Source organism: Ornithorhynchus anatinus, chromosome 19, assembly GCF_004115215.2.
Source record: "Ornithorhynchus anatinus isolate Pmale09 chromosome 19, mOrnAna1.pri.v4, whole genome shotgun sequence".
Classification (NCBI taxonomy): Eukaryota; Metazoa; Chordata; class Mammalia; order Monotremata; family Ornithorhynchidae; genus Ornithorhynchus; species Ornithorhynchus anatinus.
The window spans coordinates 11,814,440-11,835,930 of NC_041746.1; the positions used below are offsets into that span (position 1 = coordinate 11,814,440).

General features: G+C 42.4%; 2 protein-coding genes across 6 annotated transcripts in view; one reads left to right on the forward strand and one right to left on the reverse strand.

Annotated features, from left to right (window-relative positions):
* Nucleotides 1-10,084, reverse strand: part of TATDN3 (TatD DNase domain containing 3) — a 33,673-nt gene extending 23,589 nt beyond the window's left edge. For all 4 annotated transcript variants that reach the window (XM_029046954.2, XM_029046955.2, XM_029046952.2 and 1 more), the window contains exons 1-8: nt 9,951-10,084; nt 6,996-7,028; nt 6,114-6,187; nt 4,802-4,886; nt 2,650-2,712; nt 1,851-1,960; nt 1,556-1,611; nt 1,116-1,228 (exon numbers count right to left, since the gene is read on the reverse strand). In XM_029046954.2, the coding sequence (XP_028902787.1) occupies nt 1,116-1,228; nt 1,556-1,611; nt 1,851-1,960; nt 2,650-2,712; nt 4,802-4,886; nt 6,114-6,187; nt 6,996-7,028; nt 9,951-10,022 (606 nt within the window). In that variant the 5' untranslated portion in view covers nt 10,023-10,084. The remainder of the gene's footprint in view (nt 1-1,115; nt 1,229-1,555; nt 1,612-1,850; nt 1,961-2,649; nt 2,713-4,801; nt 4,887-6,113; nt 6,188-6,995; nt 7,029-9,950) is intronic.
* Nucleotides 10,085-10,163: 79 nt separating this feature from the next.
* Nucleotides 10,164-21,491, forward strand: part of NSL1 (NSL1 component of MIS12 kinetochore complex) — a 36,778-nt gene continuing 25,450 nt past the window's right edge. For both annotated transcript variants that reach the window (XM_029047384.1, XM_029047383.1), the window contains exons 1-4: nt 10,164-10,421; nt 13,864-13,945; nt 16,917-17,047; nt 18,927-18,981. In XM_029047384.1, the coding sequence (XP_028903217.1) occupies nt 10,164-10,421; nt 13,864-13,945; nt 16,917-17,047; nt 18,927-18,981 (526 nt within the window). The remainder of the gene's footprint in view (nt 10,422-13,863; nt 13,946-16,916; nt 17,048-18,926; nt 18,982-21,491) is intronic.

Sequence of the window (21,491 nt, forward strand, 5' to 3'; positions counted from 1 at the left end):
GATTCTGGGGAGTTGTGACCAACGTCAAGAATCTGTGACAAAACTGATTTACTTAGGATGCCTTTTCATCTGGCACCGCCTGCCCAGTGAAATTTTGAGAGGAAACAGGCTACTTTGCCAGGTCCCTCCACTCTTGCCATTCATGCTTCCTTCCAACTACTACAATTTTATAAACAACCCCGGTTCATTTGCTCATCCCAAAACATCCACATTTAGAACTTAAGTATCAGTCCTGCCAAAAACTGATTCTCTCAGGCCAACATCCAATTGTTTCACTGGCATAAATGGCAAGGGAGAAGCACTGCTCTACTGAGCTCTTTCTTTTAACTGAATACCTTTCTTACTGGAGTGAAGTGGGCAGAAACTAAATGGCAGGGGTACAAAGAGAGGGTGGACTTAAAGGAAGTGAAAGCAGTAAGGTATATATAGCCCATTTAAGAGTTTGGACAAGAATGGGACCAGGAAGATGGGAGGACATGGTCCAGAATGGATTCCTTAGTACAGGGAACACATGAGCATGTTTTTAAGGCAGAAGGGAAGGAATCGGTGGAGAGTAAGGGGTGGAAGAGGGCCGGCAGGGAAGGAAGGAAGTGGGAGCAAATAGTTTTAGGGGATGGAGAGGCTGATAGATTTTAGGAGTTGGGATATCTCCTCATGAGAGATAGGTAGAAAAAAGTGGGGATGTGGGGCTGGGAGATCATTCAGGAAATGAGAGAAGAACCTGGGAATGTTCCCACCAGGTGGATTCTATTTTACCAATAAAGCAGTTGGTGACATCAAGGGATTGTAAGCAACAATAGACTATAAGCTCCTTCACTAGACTGTAAACTTCTTGAAGGCAGGGCTTGTGTCTACCAACTCTATTGTATCCTCCCAAACGCTTAGCACAGTGCTCTGCACCCAGTGACTTCTCTATAAATACTATTCACTGAATTAGACAGGAAAAAGGTAGGGACCCTGGAGGCTTTACAGGGGAGGCAAAACTTTGGAATAGTTGGCAGGGACCATGGACACAGGAGTCAATGCAGTTTGAAGAAGCATTTGCAAATGAAAACCTAGAGTTTTCTTTTGACTACTCTCCAAGAATTAAGAATGGGTTTAATAAAAGAATTCACCTGTTCACTCCTTACGATTGAGGGAGGAATTGAGAAGAAGTATCCAGCTGCCACTCCTTCCATGGCTACAGATGGGCGACCGTCAAAAGCATGGAGTAACACCTTTTCAGCGCCTCTCAAAAAATAAAGGAAATTTTTTTTCCTGTAGGTTTTAAAGGACTGTCCCCATTAATCAAACTGGCAGAGGTCTCCATGTCATTAAGCTGCTCCAAAAATCTTCAAAACCCAAATGAATAAATTCAATCATAACATACAAGTTCATTCACTGTTATCTATGATCCTAGAGGTCAGAGAGAGCATAAGGAACTCAAGTTCACCATTAACTCCCTGACTTTATTTTACCATTCAGTTTTAACATCCTTCCCCAATAATCCTTCCACCAGATAGTCAAGGGTCAAAAATGCCAAGGTCAACTACATTCTCTGTAGCACCCAAAATACCTTGCTCTTGTAAAAGTTTAATAGTTGGTCTTCCAGCTGAACGTGAATGAACATTTCTAAAAAACAGAAATCACAGTACTTTCAGATTCCTGGATGGGAAAGACTACAGAAGATAAACTTCCAAGTTTATTCTGATCACACAAAAATCACTTGAGACTGAGAGTCCCAATTTAATTACAGTCAAGGCACAGATTATGAGGCAATACTGTATCACATGCGAATTGCTGTGATTACTAATTCAATACTTTTGTTCTTTCATTAAAAATAAAAATCAATAAAATATAAATTAACCTACAGAGGCAAATCCAGTCTTTTGGCTAACTGGATCTGTCTGATCAAGACTTGTCTCTGTTCTTCTTTCTGGTCATCACTGCCGGCAATTCTGGGAGAGAAATCTAATCCTACCTGCAGCAGAAACAGGAAGGAATTTTAATTGACTAATACAGGCTTATGCTTTTCTTTCTCTTATTTCTAAATGCACTGCTTTCACCAGGACTGATACAGGAATTCAAGAGCTGGAAATGATTATCTTCAGGTGGAAAGTGAATTCATATTTGAACTGGAAAATATTTGTTTACAAACATATATCAACCAAGACTTTCAGTTAATTTAAAATTCAATTTCAGAATGACTTATGAAGATTTCTAAAAACTGTTCTAATTAGTAAGAGAAGAGTTTTGAGCGAGAAGGTAATTTTAAAAGGGGCATCAATGCTATTAAACTGGATTTCTTCCCTTTTAAAATTCTGGGGTAAAAGTTTTGGTTTTTTTTGCTCTCAGGTCCCTGACCCTTTCTGCTTTTGGGGATGTTAGCAACAATAATCTCCAGAAGTGGACAGGTTTCAGAGTGAACCAGCAAACCTCATAACCAAACCTGGAAATTACTTTCAGGCCAAGTGTAATAGGTGTTTTTTTTCTAGATGTTCATTCATTCATTCATATTTATTGAGCGCTTACTGTGTGCAGACCACTGTACTAAGCGCTTGGAAAGTACAATTCAGCAACAGATAGAGACAATCCCTACCCAACAACGGGGTCATAGTTTAGAAGGGGGAGATGTCCTAAGGGACAGACAAAGATAGTAGCATCGCTTACTTCTCCAATTGCCAACAAGTGATTTTTATAGCGTTCTATAACTGGTATAGCAACATCCAAATCCTGCAAGAAAAAGTAATGCCATTAGAAAAGGAATAATCTTTATGATCCTAATAAGAGTACTCAAAAAACATTAAAGGAAGTTATGCTAACAATTAAGGGCTTAATTAATCTATGCATCTACTAAAATAATATTCTTCAAAAATTCCAAAGGTTTGAATAACTAGCAATTAGAAGATTTTGCATTTGTGGCTTTGCCAAAGTAAATATGGCTCTGCAATATACAAAGTAATTTTAAGAGTCCATATAGATCAGTGGAGGCTACTGAACGCTTACTGTGGACAGAGGACTGTACTAAGTGCTTGGGAAAGTACAATACAACAGAGTTGGTAGACATGTTCCCTTTCTACAAGGAGCTTTTAGTCTAGAAGGGAAGACACATTAAAATAAAATATGGACAAGTGCTGTGGGGGTAAAAGGGAGGGAGTGTATATCAAGTGCATAGAAAGAAGAGAAAGTAGGAAAAATGGAGGTTTAGTCAGGAAAGGCCTTTTGGAGGAGATGTGATTTTAACAAGGCTGTGTGATTTAACAAGGCTTTACCCAGATTACTGGGCAAATCTGAAATCTCCTACACCTCAACTTCTCCATCTGTAAAGAAGAGATAACATTTGTTAGCTGCCTATCCTTCAGGGATATTGTGAGTTAAATGAGGCAGTGAAGAATGATACACCAAAAACTGTTCCCAAATCTTTTTCCCTTTATCAAAGGGCCAAAGGTTCTTCAAAGCAGGGAAAATGATCACTTCCTAACACTTGCCAGTATCAAGAATGTGAGACATCACAAGAGCCAAATTCACACTCGAGATTCTAGAGCTTTTGAAGCCTCCTTTTGTCTCTCTCCAGAGCCGGCAGAGAGAAATTCAACCATCTGTTGATTAATATGAGAGCATTTGCTGGGATGTGAAATGCCTAGTTTGAAAAATCAGAACAAGAGTGTTTTTGTAACACTAAGGAGGGAGAGTCAATACTATATCCTATGTGAGAAATAAGAGGGAAGGTGTCTATTATTATACTGCACTATCCCAAGTGTTTAGTACAGTGCTTTGCACACAGTAAGGGCTCAATAAATACGACTGACTGAATGAATGGCATGTGAGGGTTTTTTTGTTTTTTTTCCTATACTGGGGCTAGAATTGGCAAAGCCAGCAGCAAGCAGTACAAGATGTCTGGCTGGGGAAAGTGTGTGGTTGGTCTATTGCTGTAGAACAGAATATGTCTATTCCCTTCTCCTCAGCCCAAGACTGAAGAGTGAGGCATTTGTGTCTTCTAAACAAATTATCGGGGTCTTCACTGAGGACCAAGTAACTGGGAATTAGTAGGTGCTTGGTGATAATTGAGTAATGATTCCACATTCAAGATGGAAGTTGCATAAGCAGACCAGTAACAGATTAATTTAGTGACCTCACTTTTTAAAAAAGTGGTATTTAAGCACTGTCCTAAATGCTGGGCACTGTACTCTTTTTTCTCTTTATGTTATTTATTAAGTGCTGGGGTATATACAGGGCTGTCAGGTTGGACACAGTCCCTGTCTCACATGGGGCTCACAGTGTTAATCCTCATTTCACAGATGAGGTAACTGAGGCACAGAGAAATGAAGTGACAAGGTCACACAGCAGATAAATGGAGGAACCATGATTAGAACACAGGACCCCCAGGCCCGTGCTCTATCCACTTGTCTTATGCCGTCGAGTCCTCTCCGACCTATAGCGACATCATGGACACATCTCTCCCAGAATGCCACACCTCCACCTGCCATTGTTCTGGTAATGAACCCATAGAGTTTTTTGGTAAAAATACAAAAGTGGTTTACCATTACCTCTTTCCACTCAGTCAACTTGAGTCTCTGCCCTCGACTCTATCCCATGCCTCTGCTGCCCAGCACAGGTGTGTTTTGACTTGCAGCAGACTGTCTACCACTCGCTAGCCACTGGCCAAACTATGAATGGAATGGGTATGCCTTTGCTTGACTTTCCCTCCCATAGTGGAGATTGGTAGAGTACTAGAAACTCTCCAGGTGCAATCCTGAGAGAGGGCTCTATCCACTGAAACACACTAATACTCATTTACGTTTGTTAGCACAGTATACCATACCCTTAAGGTGACACTACGTTGGGTTTCTGGTGGAAGCTCCTGAACAGGGTGAACTCCTAAACATGGCAAGATAAATCCCTTGTACCTAAAAAAAACAAACAAAATGGACACGATAAAGGGTACACTTTCATTCTACTGTAAGGAACAACAGGAAAAACCAATGGGGGTTCTAGGATGTAAGTTCCCACTATAGGTAAATTAAGTTCTTAGGAACGCACACCTACTTTTTCAAGCCAAATGGGACCATCTAGTGTACTGTAGTAGTAATGCACTAGTAGCCTGAAATGGCTAATATCACTTAGCAAGTATCGTTTTCTCTAGAAAGTACTTTAAGGAAAACAAAAAAGCCCTTGACTGAGTCATGATTTAAAGCCATATTAGTTCAAACTCACATTGACATACATGGAAAACTACACTCTTTAGGTTCACTGAGCTTTTCTGACCTTGTGACAAAAATTGTTACAGAAACAATTTCAAGGATTTCACTGGTGTCTCCCATTTGGTAAAACAGAGTGAACCCAAAAGTCTCCCTTTTGCTTCCAGGTGCTGCCCAGATAAATTATTTAAATTTTTTTTCTTTATTTCTCCTGCCCTCCCTTGCTCTCCCCAACCCCTATATCTCTCCACTCTTTTTAAGCTTTCATTTAATCTCATTTATTGAGTGCTTACTGTGTGTACAGCACTGTACTAAGTGCTTGGGAGAGTTCAGTACAACAATAAACAAATTCTCTGCCCACAATAAACTTACAGTCTAGAGGGAGGGAGGGAGACATTTTTCCGATTAAACCATCTCACAGAGAAAAGTCCCGAGAGTTGTCAATTTTTTTTATGGTATTTGTTAAGTGTTTACTATGTGCCAGGCACTGAACTAAACACTGGGGTAGAAACAAGCTAATCCAAATGGACACAGTCCATGACCCACCTGAGGCTCACAGTATTAGTCCCCATTTTACAAATGAGATAAATGAGGCATAGAGAAATTAAGTGATTGCCCAAGTTCACACAGCAGACAAGTGACAGAGTTGGAATTAGAACCCCGGTTCTTCTGACTCCCAAGCCCGTGCTCTATCCCCTAGACCACACAACTTCTCAACTACAAACACCCTTAGACTTTAAATTCCTCAAATATAAAATGTACTCTGTGGGAACAAGCAGAAAAAAATTCCCAATGTTCTGCATCACCAAATTAGAAACAAGTGACCTTTTGGTGGTAATAATCATATGCCTAATTCAGACTCAAGAAATATCTGACTGTCTTCACCTGCTTCCTAGGTTTTTAAATGTGTTTAAATGAGAGACAATTAGACAATACCTTTCTGACAGTTGCATTATTCTTTCAAATTCTCCTGAGTTCTCAGCCACTGCTACAAGAGCCAGGATGTTAGCCTAAAATAAGAAATATACAAGACCTAAAGCCTAGAGCAATATTAATATCCTAGAACTTTACGCAGCCACTTATACTCTATTACTCTTGTCTTTTTAAATCTGTCTCTCCCTATAGATTACAAATTGGTTGTGGGCAACTTTATTATATTGTACTTTTTTGAGTGCTCAATACAGTGCTCTGCAGATGGTAAGCACTCAATAAATGTCACTGATTGATAGACTGAACTACTTAGCAGTAAGCGAGGTGGCAAAAATTTACACTTAACTGCATATTTGGTGGTAAAGTTCCCTAGAGTGAGAAGGACGAAAAGAACCTCCTTTATTTTCCCCAAAGCTTTCCAGGTGTGAAGTGGGGAGGGAGAATGTGAAGGGAAGAAAACTCAGAGGAGTCATTATTTCTACTTGTTAACAGCTACTGTGAATGAAATGGCACGAGATCATAGAAACCATTATCTAACAATTACCAGTGAATAATTGTGTACATTCTATTTACTAATAACATGCACGATTGAGAATAGGCTGTAGTAGCAAAAGTTTAATGGAAAGAACCAAACTGGACTTAATTTGCTACTCTGTCCTTTGTCAGAGAGACCATAGGCTTCTAGGAGTGGGAAGGCGCTCAAAAGGTGACCCTTATATACCAAAATCAACAAAAAAATTAAGCATTACAGAAAACTTCATTTTCCAAAATCCTCTATGGTAACCTGATTGGGGGGCTTAATCGCTGCTTTATGAATCTGTTCCACACTGCTATCATACTCAGCACATGAAGGTAAATATCATTCATTGTGTCCAATCATATACAGACCTTCTTTGCTCTCTCCAAAACATCTTCAAGGTCCTGAAAGACAGAATAATATATCATTACATTTATAATTAGAAATCCAAATTTTAATTAAACACCTCTCTATTGTGTAATGTGAAGTAAACAAGGACAACAGATCTATGATGGAAAAAGTGCAAGGGAGAGAAGAACGGAGGGCAGGTTAATTTATTCAATCCTATTTATTGAGCGCTTACTATGTACAGAGCACTGTACTAAGCACTTGGGAGAGTATACTATAATAATAAACAGACACATTCTGTGCCCACAATGAGCTTAGAGTCTAGGTTAACATCCTTGTAAGTAACCTGTAAATTAAAGCACATTAATTCACATGATTAAACTGGGTGACAACATATAAGGAATATGTTGGAACATAAGCCTCATTAGGGAATGTTGATTCTGAATAAATGTTCTTTTTTGCTGAATCTGGGGATGTTTTGTTTTGTTGTCTGTCTCCCCTGTTTAGATAACCCTTGTATCTACCCCAGAGCTTGGAACAGTGCTCGGCACATAGTAAGCACTTAAATAACAACATTACTATTATTCTTTGTGCCTCAGTTACCTCATCTGTAAAATGGGGGTTAAGACTGTGAGCCCTACGTGGGACACTGATTTACCTTGTTGGTATTTGTAAAGCGCTTACTATGTGCCAAGCACTGTTCTAAGCTCTGGGGTAGATACAAGGTAATGAGGCTGTTCCACGAGAGGCTCAGTCTTAGCCCCCATTTTCCAGATGAGGTCACTGAGGCACAGAGAAGTTAAGTGACTCACCCAAAGTCACATAGCTGACAAGCGGCGGAGTGGGGATTAATAATAATAATGTTGGTATTTGTTAAGCGCTAACTCTGTGCAGAGCACTGTTTTAAGCGCTGGGGTAGATACAGGGTGATCAGGTTGTCCCACGTGAGGCTCACAGTCTTAATCCCCATTTTACAGATGAGGTCACTGAGGCCCAGAGAAGTGAAGTGACTTGCCCACAGTCACACAGCTGCCAAGTGGCAGATCCGGGATTCAAGCCCATGACCTCTGACTCCCAAGCTCGTACTCTTTCCACTGAGCTATGCAGCTTAACAAATACCAACATTATTATTATTATTATCCCCCCCAGCACTTAGAACAGTGCTTTGCACATAGTAAGCCTGGGCTTCGAAGTCAGAGGTTATGGGTTTGACTCCCGGCTCTTGTCTGTCTCCCCCGATTAGACTGTGAGCCCGTCAAAGGGCAGGGGCTGTCTCTATCTGTTGCCGACTTGTTCATTCCAAGCGCTTAGTACAGTGCTCTGCACATAGTAAGCGCTCAATAAATACTATTGAATGAATAAATGCTCTGCACATAGTAAGCTCTTAACCAAGACCAACATAATTATTATCCCCCCAGCGCTTAGAACAGTCTTCTGCACATAGTAAGCGCTTAACCAATACCAACATTACTACTATTATCACCCCCAGCGCTTAGAACAGTGCTCTGCACATAGTAAGCGCTTAACCAATACCAACATTACTAAGCAGCATGGCTCAGTGGAAAGAGCACGGGCTTTGGAGTCAGAGGTCATGGGTTCGAATCCTGGCTCTGCCACCTGTCAGCTGTGTGACTGTGGGCAAGTCACTTCACTTCTCTGCGCCTCAGTTCCCTCATCTGTAAAATGGGGATGAAGACTGTGAGCCCCACGTGGGACAACCTGATTCCCCTGTGTCTACCTCAGCGCTTAGAAAAGTGCTCGGCACATAGTAAGCGCTTAACAAATACCAACATTATTATTATTATTAACCGCCCCCAGCGCTTAGAACAGTGCTCTGCACATAGTAAGCGCTCAATAAATACTATTGAATGAATGAATGCTCTGCACATAGTAAGCTCTTAACCAAGACCAACATAATTATTATCCCCCCAGCGCTTAGAACAGTCTTCTGCACATAGTAAGCGCTTAACCAATACCAACATTACTACTATTATCACCCCCAGCGCTTAGAACAGTGCTCTGCACATAGTAAGCGCTTAACCAATACCAACATTATTATTATTATCCCCCCCAGCGCTTAGAACAGTGCTCTGCACATAGTAAGCGCTAAATAAATACTATTGAATGAATGAATGCTCTGCACATAGTAAGCTCTTAACCAAGACCAACATAATTATTATTATCCCCCCCAGCGCTTAGAACAGTGCTCTGCACATAGTAAGCGCTTAACCAATACCAACATTATTATTATCCTCCCCCAGCACTTAGAACGGTGCTCTGCACATAGTAAGCGCTTAACACATACCAACATAATTATTATTATCCCCCCCAGCGCTTAGAACAGTCTTCTGCACATAGTAAGCGCTTAACCAATACCAACATTACTATTATTAACCGCCCCCAGCGCTTAGAACAGTGCTTTGCACATAGTAAGCACTTAACCAAAACCAACATTATTATTATCCCCCCAGCGCTTAGAACAGTGCTCTGCACCTAGTAAGCGCTTAAGAAATACCAACATTACTATTATTAACCTCTCCCAGCGCTTAGAAAAGGGCTTTGCACACAGTAAGCGCTTAACCAATACCAACATTATTATTATTAACCGCCCCCAGCGCTTAGAACAGTGCTCTGCACCTAGTAAGAGCTTAACACATACCAACATTATTATTATTATCCCCCCCAGCGCTTAGAACAGTGCTCTGCACCTAGTAAGAGCTTAACACATACCAACATTATTATTATTATCCCCCCCAGCGCTTAGAACAGTGCTCTGCACATAGTAAGCTTTTAACAGATACCAACGTTATTATTATTATCCCCCCAGCGCTTGGAACAGTGCTCTGCACCTAGTAAGCGCTTAACCAATTCCCTCATCATTATTATTATAAAAAAGGGGGGGAAGGGGACGAGGCAGGAGGGAGGGTTTAGGGAGCCGGAGAAGTTGGGAGGGCGGCTCGGCCCCCGCTTCCACCTACCAGGTGGAAATGGTGGTGGGCAATGTGGCAGTGACAGTCCACGGGGCCCCGGGCCCAGGCAGCCGCGGCCATGGCGGAGGGGCCGCAGGGACGGCGGAACGCACCAGCGCAGGCAGCTGTTTCCACTTCAGGGCGGCCGGGTTTCCCCGGACACCCCGCCCCATTTCCGGCTCGGCGACGGCCCATCCGCTCCCTCCCCCCCCCCGCCTTTGAATGGGGGAAATGGCGGGCAAGGCGGAGCGGGGCCCGTCGTCTCCCTCGGCGGCAGGACCGGCCGCAGGACCGGTCGCCGCCGACTCCGACTCCGCCGCGGTTCTGTCAGGAGAAGACCCCCGGGTGCGCTGTTCCTCCAAGCGGGCCGTGAGCGACGTGCTGGACCTGTGCGGCCCCTTCGTGGACGAGCTGATGGCCCAGCTGGTGTCCGGCCTGCCGGACGAGGTCCGACAGCCGCTGCTCAGGGACGCGCACTGGGTGAGGCCACCCCGCTCTCCTCCATCTCCTCCTTTCCTCCTCCCCCTCCCCTCCTCCTTTTCTCCTTTCCTTCACCTCCTCCTTTCCTTCTCTTCCACCTTTCCTCTTCCTCCCCCTCCTCCACCTCCTCCTCGCCTCCTTTCCTCCTCCTCCTCGCCTCCTTTCCTCCTCCTCCTCGCCTCCTTTCCTCCTCCTCCTCGCCTCCTTTCCTCCTCCTCCTCGCCTCCTTTCCTCCTCCTTCTCGCCTCCTTTCCTCCTCCTCCTTGCCACCTCTTCCTTGCCTCCTTTCCTCCTCCTCCTTTCCTCCTCCACCTCCTTTCCTCCTCCTCCTCGCCTCCTTTCCTCCTTCTCCTTGCCACCTCTTCCTTGCCTCCTTTCCTCCTCCTCCTTTCCTCCTCCACCTCCTTTCCTCCTCCTCCTCGCCTCCTTTCCTCCTCCTCCTCGCCTCCTTTCCTCCTCCTCCTCGCCTCCTTTCCTCCTCCTCCTCGCCTCCTTTCCTCCTCCTCCTCGCCTCCTTTCCTCCTCCTTCTCGCCTCCTTTCCTCCTCCTCCTTGCCACCTCTTCCTTGCCTCCTTTCCTCCTCCTCCTTTCCTCCTCCACCTCCTTTCCTCCTCCTCCTCGCCTCCTTTCCTCCTCCTCCTCGCCTCCTTTCCTCCTCCTCCTCGCCTCCTTTCCTCCTCCTCCTCGCCTCCTTTCCTCCTCCTCCTCGCCTCCTTTCCTCCTCCTCCTCGCCTCCTTTCCTCCTCCTCCTCGCCTCCTTTCCTCCTTCTCCTTGCCACCTCTTCCTTGCCTCCTTTCCTCCTCCTCCTTTCCTCCTCCTCCTTGCCTCCTTTCCTCCTCCTCCTTGCCTCCTTTCCTCCTCCTCCTTGCCTCCTTTCCTCCTCCTCCTTGCCTCCTTTCCTCCTCCTCCTTGCCTCCTTCCCTCCTTCTCCTCCTCCTTTCTTCCTTCTCAATGTGGCTCAGTGGAAAGAGCCCAGACTTGGGAGCCAGAGGTCATGGGTTCGAATCCCGGCTCTGCCACCTGTCAGCTGTGGGACTGTGGGCAAGTCACTTCACTTCTCTGAGCCTCACTTCCCTCATCTGTAAAATGGGGATGAAGACTCTGCACCTCATGTGGGACAACCTGATTACCCTGTATCTCCCCCAGCGCTTAGAACAGTGCTCTGCACATAGTAAGCGCTTAACAAATACCGACATCATTATTATTATTATTATTCTCCTTCCCTTCTCCTTCTCCTTTCCTCTTCCTCCACCTCCTCCACCTCCTCCTTTCCTCCTCCTCCTCCTCTCCTTCTTTCATTCATTCAGTAGTATTTATTGAGCACTTACTATAAAATAAATTAAAAAAAAATGTTGGTATTTGTTAAGCGCTTACTATGTGCAGAGCACTGTTCTAAGCGCTGAGGTAAACACAGGGGAATCAGGTTGTCCCACGTGGGGCTCACAGTCTTAATCCCCATTTTACAGATGAGGGAACTGAGGCACAGAGAAGTTAAGTGACTTGCCCACAGTCACACAGCTGACAAGTGGCAGAACTGGGATTCGAACTCATGAGCCCTGACTCCAAAGCCCGTGCTCTTTCCACTGCGCCACGCTGCTTCTTGACTGCGCCACACTGCTACTATGTGCAGAGCATTGTACTAAGCACTTGGAATATACATTTTGGCAACAGAGACAATCCCAGTGTCCTCCTCCTCCTAATTTCCTCCTTTTAGGTAGCAGTTAGGATGAAGAGAAGAGTTCCAAGGTCGAACTGACAGCATTTGGTAACAGGGTGACTATGCCAGTTGACTGAGAGATGAACCCAAGGATATTGCCAAGATGACTCGCTTGGGAGATCGGGGGGGGGGGGATGGTGGCGTTTACCCTAATGCAGAACTATAAGAAGGAGAAGGTTCAAGTGGTAAGCAGCATGGCCTTTGGGGAAGAGCACAGGTCTGGGAGTCAGAGGGACTGAGTTCTAATCCTGACTGTCCCTTGCCTGCTGGTCAGTCACAAGTCACTTGACTTCTCTGGGTTTCAGTTTCCTTATCTTTATAATGGGGGATTCAATACCTTTTCTCTCTCCTTAAACTGTGAGCCCCTTGTAGTACAGGGACTGTGTCTAACCAAGTACCTTGTATCTACCCCAATGCTTAGTGCAGTATTTGGGGCATAGTATGTGCTTAATTATTATTATTAATTCTCTTTTAAAGTGTTGGTGGGACATCCAAGGAGGAAATGCAAGAATGCAGAGGAGGAGAAAGGTTGAGGCTGGAGAGGTACCCAGTAAAGTGGCTGATAAAGATGTCCAGCGGTGTCATAAAACCTTGGACCAGAATGGTAGCTGTTTTGGGTTGAGAGAAAGAAGTGGTTCTTGAAAATGTTGTGAAGTAAGAAGTGTCAAGATATAGCAATGGATTGAATGTTAAAATTGAAAGGCAGTGAAGAGTTGAGGATGATACCGCGGTTGCAGACTTCTAGGACAGAAAGGGTGGTAGTGTCAATGACAGATGGAAAAATTGGGAGGAGTGGGTTTAATGAGGAAGATGAAAAGTTTAGTTTTAAGTATATTGAATTTGAGGTGCCACTGGAGTATCCAAGGGGTGGTGTCTTGGAGGCAGGAGGAAATGTACGATTGTAGATTAGAGCTTTGGGGTTGCAGAGGTGGATTTAGGAGTCATCTGGCTAAAGATGATAGCCAAAGCAGTAAGAACAGATGAATTCCCAGCAGGAAGAGTAGCAGCCCGGAGTTAAGGGATGAGAAATGAAAGAGGGGCCAGCAGATGTTACTGAGAAGGAGTCAGAGAGGTAGGAGGAGAATCAAGTGAGCATTTGTCAGCTAAGTCTGATTTCCCAAATTAGGCTTTCCATTTTGTCACTTTGTATCAGCAGCAGCACTTGACTTCTTTTCTTAGTATATGTAGTGGGAAACTCATGATAATTTTACTGATTCTGATTCAAACATTTTCAGTGTTTGGTGGGTTTTGGTTTTTTTTAGTGACATAGTTTGAGAGATTTTTCCAGTACTTTAAAGTAAAAATGTGTACTCTGGCTTCCGTAGTATACTAGAATAATATAGATTTCATTAATGAGTAAAGAAACCCTTTAACATAAAGTGAAATTCTCATTAGTTTTTCATTCATAGATATTGTGACCTTATGATAATTAAAATGCATATTCAGGGATCAACAAATACAGGCTTAGTATATCAGACAATTTTCTCTCAATAGATGCTTCATTGTCTCTGCCTGTTAGAGCCTTATTTGTTTTAGTTTGGTATTTTAACTCAGTACCCCTGTTAAGAATTAGCTATAGGTTTATTAACATTTGATTGCTTTTCTAGACAAGAAACAAAGTGGATTGTATACAATCTTCTAATATACTTCTCTGTTGACTTGAAACTACTCAAATGGAACAGAGTTTTTGGGTTCATTTTAGGGTTGTGTTAAATTTCTTGCAGAATTTTATAACCGCTGTGAAAGAGAACGTCCTTATCAATGGGCAAGCATGGCAAGAAGCTTCAGATGAAGAACTTCCTGTAGGTATGTAGTGAAGTATGAAGGCTAGCCATTTATGTTAGATCTCTTTTTATTTTGAATGCTGATGCTGCTGTTTAATTCTTTAATCCCATTTCAGTCTTATTACTACCAGCTCCACACACTCGAATATTTGCGGATTAAAGTAGAATGTACTGAATGGACAACCTAAGTAAATTGGAACTTCTCTCTACAGTTCTGGATTGTTTTCAAGCCTTATCAAGGATCTCTCTAAAAATGTGGGCTCCAGGAATACACGACTTGGGGAAAGAAATGTCTAGATCAATTTGGGTTCTGTCAAATCAGTGCCATGCCTCAGAACAAACCTAAGGCTAATCATCATTATCAATGGTATTTATTAAGCATTTACTGTATGCAGAGCATTGTACTGAGTACTTGAGTCAGTACAATACAGCACATTCCCAGCCCGCAACAAACTTACAGTCTAGACTTCTAATTCATCTTCCCTTGTTCTTTGGGAAATACCATTGACTAAAATAATTTTAAATGTCAAACTGCTGGCTGAGAAGATAGCTGAAACTATATACCTATATACCCGAGGTGGTTGCTAGTTTTTAGCCTTTCCCCCTCTAGGTCTTTGCCACCCTAAATTATAGTGTTATGGTTTGTAAACAAGGGGCCTAACTGTTTTTGTAATTCTAAACTTGTTTGAAGATGTTATACCAAGAAGTTGACTAGGCTTCTTGAGGGCAGGGATCAGTTCTACTAACCCTGTTGTATTGGACTTTCACAAATGCTGCGTACAGTGCTCTGCACACGGTAAGTTCTCAGTAAATACCACTGATAGGCATACTGCCACAAGGAATAAAATTTAACTTTTTTTACTTTTAAAAAAAAATGGTCCAATGTCCTGTTCATAGCAGTGTTGGTGGGGGGAGGCAAGGCCACAGAAGACCTTTGTCTTAGCCTTCTCTGCTCTCTCTGCAGAGGAGAGGGACTTCTCAACTTGAGGATCAGGTATTTTGGTGTTACTGGGAGCGGGGCACCTGGACCAGTGAACTTTTGGTGGGGCTGGCACAATGGGGGAGGGCTGAAGTTCCCATGCTTCCTTCCTTCATGCCCAGTCTGAGAGTGGGTAGGCTGAAGTGCCCCAGAGATGTAGCTGTCGTCCTTTTTGTCATCAGTGGTATTCATGGAGTGGCTGCTGAGTGCCAAGTACTTGGGAGAGTACAACAGAAGCAAAATCTACTGGGACTGCCCTCCATGAGCTTTCAATCTGATGGAGCGGACAAACAAAAATTACTTACAAACTTTGGGAGCATGAGGAAGAACAAGGATCTGACAAAGAGTAGTACAGTTGTATCAGGATGAAATAGCTGGTTAAGATGGGAATATACAAATAGACACCATTTTCTGTTGCCCCACGCCCTCTGGGTCAAGCAAGGACCCATTGTCACACATGGGCAGGGAACACGTTTACTAATTCTGTTGTACTGTACTCTGCCAAGCACTTAGTACCGTGCTCTGCACATTATAAGCACTTAGTAAATATTGATTTTTTTTTCCTTCATGCCCTCTGGGCTAGTTCAACCCCATCTGAATACTTTGACTTACTGGCCTCCCTTGTAGTCACTATTTGAGTAGAAGTCATGGCTTTTGCAGTGTATGTGACCTCCAGCGGCTACCTCATTACTTCTGAGCAGGTGCGACTTTTATACATGTGCAACTTCCACCGCCAGTCCAGACAAGATTTTTTGAGCAATCTGTGCTTTACCTTTCTGCCTGGCCCTCTCAGTATGCTGTTTGTAAATTTCACAACTAGCCAGTAGATGGGGATAAAAGCCAATTTTTCCCTCCTCCCATCAAGTTCTTTGCTGAGTTGATCTGCCTAACTACTCCTGCTTACGAGCTCATTTTAAAACAGCTCGATGATAAGAACTATAATACTTCCTTCAGGCTAATTATAGAAATGTAGGGTGGAAGGTCTAGGGTGCTTAATTCAGTGCTACTGACAGTTTTAATGAAATGGGCAAATCTTTTAAAATATTGCAAAGCAAGTCATTAAACAGGCTAAAAATTTATGATATTAAATGGGAATCAGTAAGCTTGGAGAAGCAGCGTGGCTCAGTGGAAAGAGCGTGGGCTTTGGAGTCAGGGCTCATGAGTTCGAATCCCAGCTCTGCCACTTGTCGGCTGTGTGACTGTGGGCAAGTCACTTAACTTCTCTGTGCCTCAGTTCCCTCATCTGTAAAATGGGGATGAAGACTGTGAGCCCCACGTGGGACAACCTGATTTCCCTGTGTCTACCCCAGCGCTTAGAACAGTGCTCGGCACATAGTAAGCGCTTAACAAATGCCAACATTATTATTTATTTTTAAGTAATAAGAAAATTATAGTTTTTTTAATGCCTGCGTAACTCATATACTCACAGATCCTAAATTAACACTAGCTGTTTTTATTTTAATGCAACAATAATTCCAGCTCTTATTTTCCATTTTATTGAGCTAAAGGCAAATAGTTTGTGATTTATTGTGAACTACCTTTTTATAAAAGTTTTCCTTTTCCATAAGAATGTCTTGCAGAACCAAAAGATGTTAATCATATCTTATCTATCATTGTAATGAAAGTGAAAATGATATTTCAGGCATTTCTACCCCAGAGTATTTTTCAAACACTTTATTTCATCAAGAATCAAGAACTCTTGGTAGAATAATATTCAACAGGACTGTTTCTCATCTGGTGTCTGACACTACAGATTACATGAGAAGTCTTATCCAATAAACCCAAATAAATTAAGAACCCGTCAGAGTTGACAACTTTGTAACATTTAATTTAGGTGAGATCATTAGGGTGAAGGCAGCCATTAGCTTGTCTCTGGTTTCTCTTTGCATCCTGTAGGTTGATAATTTTTTTTTTCCAAATGTTTGTCTTGTTTTATTTTCTAATATGTGTAGTTGACATTTTCCTGGAAGAATGTGAATATAGCAAACAATCTCATTTCTTCTTTTGAAATTAGATTTCAACATTAAAATTCTTGAAGATCAATTGGATGAAGTTATAGTAGAAACAGCTATGAAGCGTAAGCAATGCCCCAGGAAGATTCTTGAACAAGTCATCAAAACTACAAAAGCACAACAGGAAATTATGGTAAGGAGAACTGCTTTTAAACCAGTTAACGTACGAGAGCCCCCCTCTCTGTAGTAACACACAAGATTCTCTTATTTTGATGATTCTGCTCTTCATTTTTGTCTTGAGAAGGAGATTGCTCTGGTCATTTTGCAAGATCTTTTTCCTGCTATTATGCCTACTAGGTGTTGAAATGGTAAAGATGTCGAAGGCAAAATACCAAAAGTGGTTTGACAGTCCTGAGAAAATTCTTAAGCAGATTTGCATTTGGATGCTTACTCCACCCCCACAGCATTTGTGTTCATATCCCTTATGCTCTGCCATTTCCCATATTAGTAATTTCTATTAATATTTGGCTTCTTGTATGGGCAGGAAAGGTGCCTATCAACTCTGTTGTGTATTATTCTTCCAAGCATTTAATACAGTGCTCTGCACGCAAAGAGCACTCAGTAAATACCATTGATTGAGAATATGGCAAGGGGAAAGACCACCTGGAGACATGCACAATTAAAGCACTATTGTCTTCTGGACTGGGTCAGCATTTGGCAAAGAGGCGAATGCATTGAAGAGGGCAGAAAGTTCTGTTGGTCTTTGAATGATTTGAACAGCTTTCAGCGTTCACACAGAAGATTATTTTGTGCAGCAAGCTTCAAAGTGAATCAGAAAGTAGACTTGGGTGTTGGGAAACTCAAAATAAGTTACACCAAACCGTACTGATCTCAGACATTGACAAAGCTATGGTGAAGCAGGATGGCAGCAACTACATGATAAAGCTGAAGTCAGGCATAAGAACAGGCACCGATGAGTACCTGACCTATTAAAGAAAGGTACGGTTTTCAGAAAATGGCTCACTCAGCCATCAGAAGTAACCATGGAGACTTTGTCAATCTGCACATGGGGCTCACAGTCTTAATCCCCATATTACAGATGAGGTAATAGGCACAGAGAAGTTGTGACTTGCCCAAGGTCACACAGCAGATAAGTGGCAGACCTGGGATTAGAACCCAGGTTCTTTTGACTCCAGTCCATGCTGTCTTCGCTAGGTCATGCTACTTGTAGAATTCACCTGGAATTCTAGGCTTCACCAAGTATGTGTGTGGATTTAGAATCTGTGTGTGTGTGATGTGTAATTAGGAGATTAATTTGCATTTTGGTGCCTGATGTATCACACACTTCCCTGAACATGGAAGAATTGTGTCAAAAAATTCTTTGAAAGAGGAAAGGGTGGGTCTTAGTGGATAAGAAAAGTAGATTATTCTACGTGCATGATGACAGTATGAAAAAGGTCAAAGGGTGAAAGTTGATAAAGGGAGTAGAGTCCTTAGATGAAAAAGTATGGTGAAATGAAGGGATGCCAATGGGGAATTAGGAGATTAAAGCAGAGATAAAGCCAGGCCAAGTACAGAATCCTAACGGTCAATAAATGAAAAAGTTTCAGAAGAGGGGTGATGTAAGTGATGTACAACCAACACACATGTTCTGTGATGAGGATGAGAATTCCTGCTGTCATTCAGACTGCTCAGAATTCAGTATGAAAACTTTGTTTTCTTCCGAAGATTGACATCAAGGAAGTTTTCTGACTTGTGCCTTTAAAAGGCCTTACAAGTAGAAACTAACTTCTCAGTATGACTGTGGTGAACCGTTCTTTATGCTTTATTGGTTTATCTTCTGTTTCATTTTTTTCATAGGTGGCATCCCAGTTTAGATTTACTTTTAACATTTTGTCTCTCCCTTGCATTCCCCTCCTCTTACTAGTTTGTTTTGCAAATGCATTGTGTGGTGTGTTTTTTTACTGTAATGGAGAAATATATGAAATAGAGAATGATTTGTATTTTTCAAAAGAGCTTTAATACCAGATCAAATTGAACCCATCATCAGCTGCCACTGTTGTGTGTTTCAGAATCAGTATCAGCCTGTTGTGCATCCACAGACCATAAAGCCTATCTCTTCCCAAGGTGAGTGCCTGGAGTTGCTGTTCAGGTGAAAGGAATCAATTGCTCAGTGGTTGCTCTTGAACACTTATTGGATGCAGATCATTAAGCACTTGGGAGAGTACAATAACAATGGAGTTGGTAGATGTGTTCCGTGCCCACAACAAGCTTACAGTCTAGGTGGGGAGACAGAGAGTAATATAAATAATATACAGTTATGTACACAAGTGCTGTGGAGCTGAAGAAAGAACCAATTTAAGATTGCCCTGGGTTTCAGTTAGTTCACTAACAAGCGTGGATAGAGCACGGGCCTGGGAGTCAGAAGGACCTGGGTTCTAATCCCAGCCCTGCTGTTTGTCTCCTGTGTGACCTTGGTCAAGTCACTTAACTTCTGTACCTCAGTTACTTCATTTGTAAAATAGGGAGCATTTATGAAGCTAATCCCTGAGTAGGCAGGTCCCAGAAGTCCGATCAGCTGTAGCTGGGCTCAGCAGACCAGAGAGGGGACCCGCAACACTGTGTTTACTTGGTGCTGGGCCTGTATAGGCCATTACCTTCCTATTCTCTCCCATCTGCAATAGGTGATTGAAAACTGGTTCTCTAAGAACATCCGACTATTAGCCCTCTAGATTAAAAGTTCATTGTGGGCAAGCAACATGTCTGCTATCTGTATTATATTGTACCCCCCCCAAGCACTTAAATCAGTGTTGTGCACACAGTAAGTGTTCAGTAAATTAGATTAAGATTATTACTCTATTGAAGTCAGTTCAAACCAGATAACCTTCCCCCCAATTGATGAAGAGTTGATTGTTCTGTCACCTATTAAAGCATAGTACAGGATAGTATTACCTACTTGTATTTGGAATAAACCCATCCCTGCCTTTTCATTTTGAGTTTTGTGTTAGGAGATTGTAATTTAATTTGCTGAGGTCTCATTCTGTTGTTGTGAGTGTAGAAAGCTTTATTCTAAATATGCTTATTCTAAATGTTAAATGCTAAATATTTTTGGAATGGAGTTCTTTTATTGTTTTATGAAGGCTGGCTCTGCAGAAGGATACAAGAACTAAAGGGGGTAGGATTAAGTGGTAAATATCAGTGGTATTTACTGAGCGCTAACTATGTGCAAAGTACTCTACCAACTGCTTGAGTGAGTACAGTTCCACAGAATTAGCAGACATGTTTGTGGCCCATAAGCATACGGTCTAGGGGGGAGAGATTGAAGTGCCCACTTGTTTTGCTTTTCTCTCTTGAGCAAGTTCATTTCAGGGGGAAAAAAAAAACAAAATTATCTTGAATAGTGATAATCATCTCCACAGTCTCATAAAACTGTCCAGATTTTTCAAGTAATAAACTTTTTAATGGAAACATCTTCCCAGGAGGACAGTGGACATCTGGGCAATACCATGAAAATTTTTGGTCTTAAGGAAAAACTTTATAGGCAGGAATTTCTGGAGGGTTTTTCTCTTTAGAAATAATGAATATTCAGTACACTCAGGTCTTCTTAACTGTGTGTTTTCACGTTGTGTTTTGGTTAGAGTACAGCCAGGGAATTTGTTCTTCTGACAAAACAAGCCTGGTTTGGATCAAGTGTCACAGGGTTTCAGAAAAACTGGTTGGGTGCATGTGCACTGTTCCAGACCTGGGCCAGTTTTACAGCACAGTTTTCCTTAATGTAGGGCTTTACAAGAATGGAAGCTCTGTAATGTAGTTCCAAGAGGCCAGTTCTTGGAAATGCATATTTTAAATTTTAGTTCAGTTTTCAGGCTACGGGGATTGTGTGTCCATAGATGGTAATTGCACCTGACAGCAAGTATTACTCTACAAATTTCAACTCGATGCAGTCAGACTCTAATCACGTGTAATCTGAGGTGATCACTAGGCCGTAGATAAAGTCATTTTTGGAGTTTGTTTTTCTCTACCTTCAGTCACTTTTGTAGCAAAGCAGACAACTTGTTTACTTGTGTGAATAGAATAAGCAAGATGGAAACGGAAAGGAAGTACCCAGTTTGTCCCTTTTTGCTGAATTTCTCTATTTGTGTACCCCTCATGGAAGTTCATGTTTCTTACTTTAGTAAGTGCCATGACCTGAAACCAAAACTAAATTGATTGCTCAATTTTTCATTTCTGCTTTTTCGTTTCCCTATGCTTTGGAAAAGCTTGGGCTCTGGAGAAGACTCTTTTCTCAGGGGTAGGGCTCAACTTCCACATTTTGAAAAATTGAGGTACTTTTAAAACTTTGCATCAATTTGGGATATAAGAGATGACAAGTCCTCATCCTTCACCTACAGAAATTATTCTCGACCGTGTAGATTCCCTTTCAGAAGACATGACTCATGCCTGGATAGGAGTCCCTTTGTCCCCTTTCATGCCAGTAGCAGAACCAGGATCTTAAAGCAGAGGTCACTGAGGTTGCCTTTCCTCTCAGATCTCTTCCTGTGAGGATCTTCTCTGAGGGTTCTCTTCTCCCCACTTTTCCCTCTTCCCAGACAGTATGGTGGGCAAGGAAGAAGCTGGGGATTGCTCCAAATTTTTAC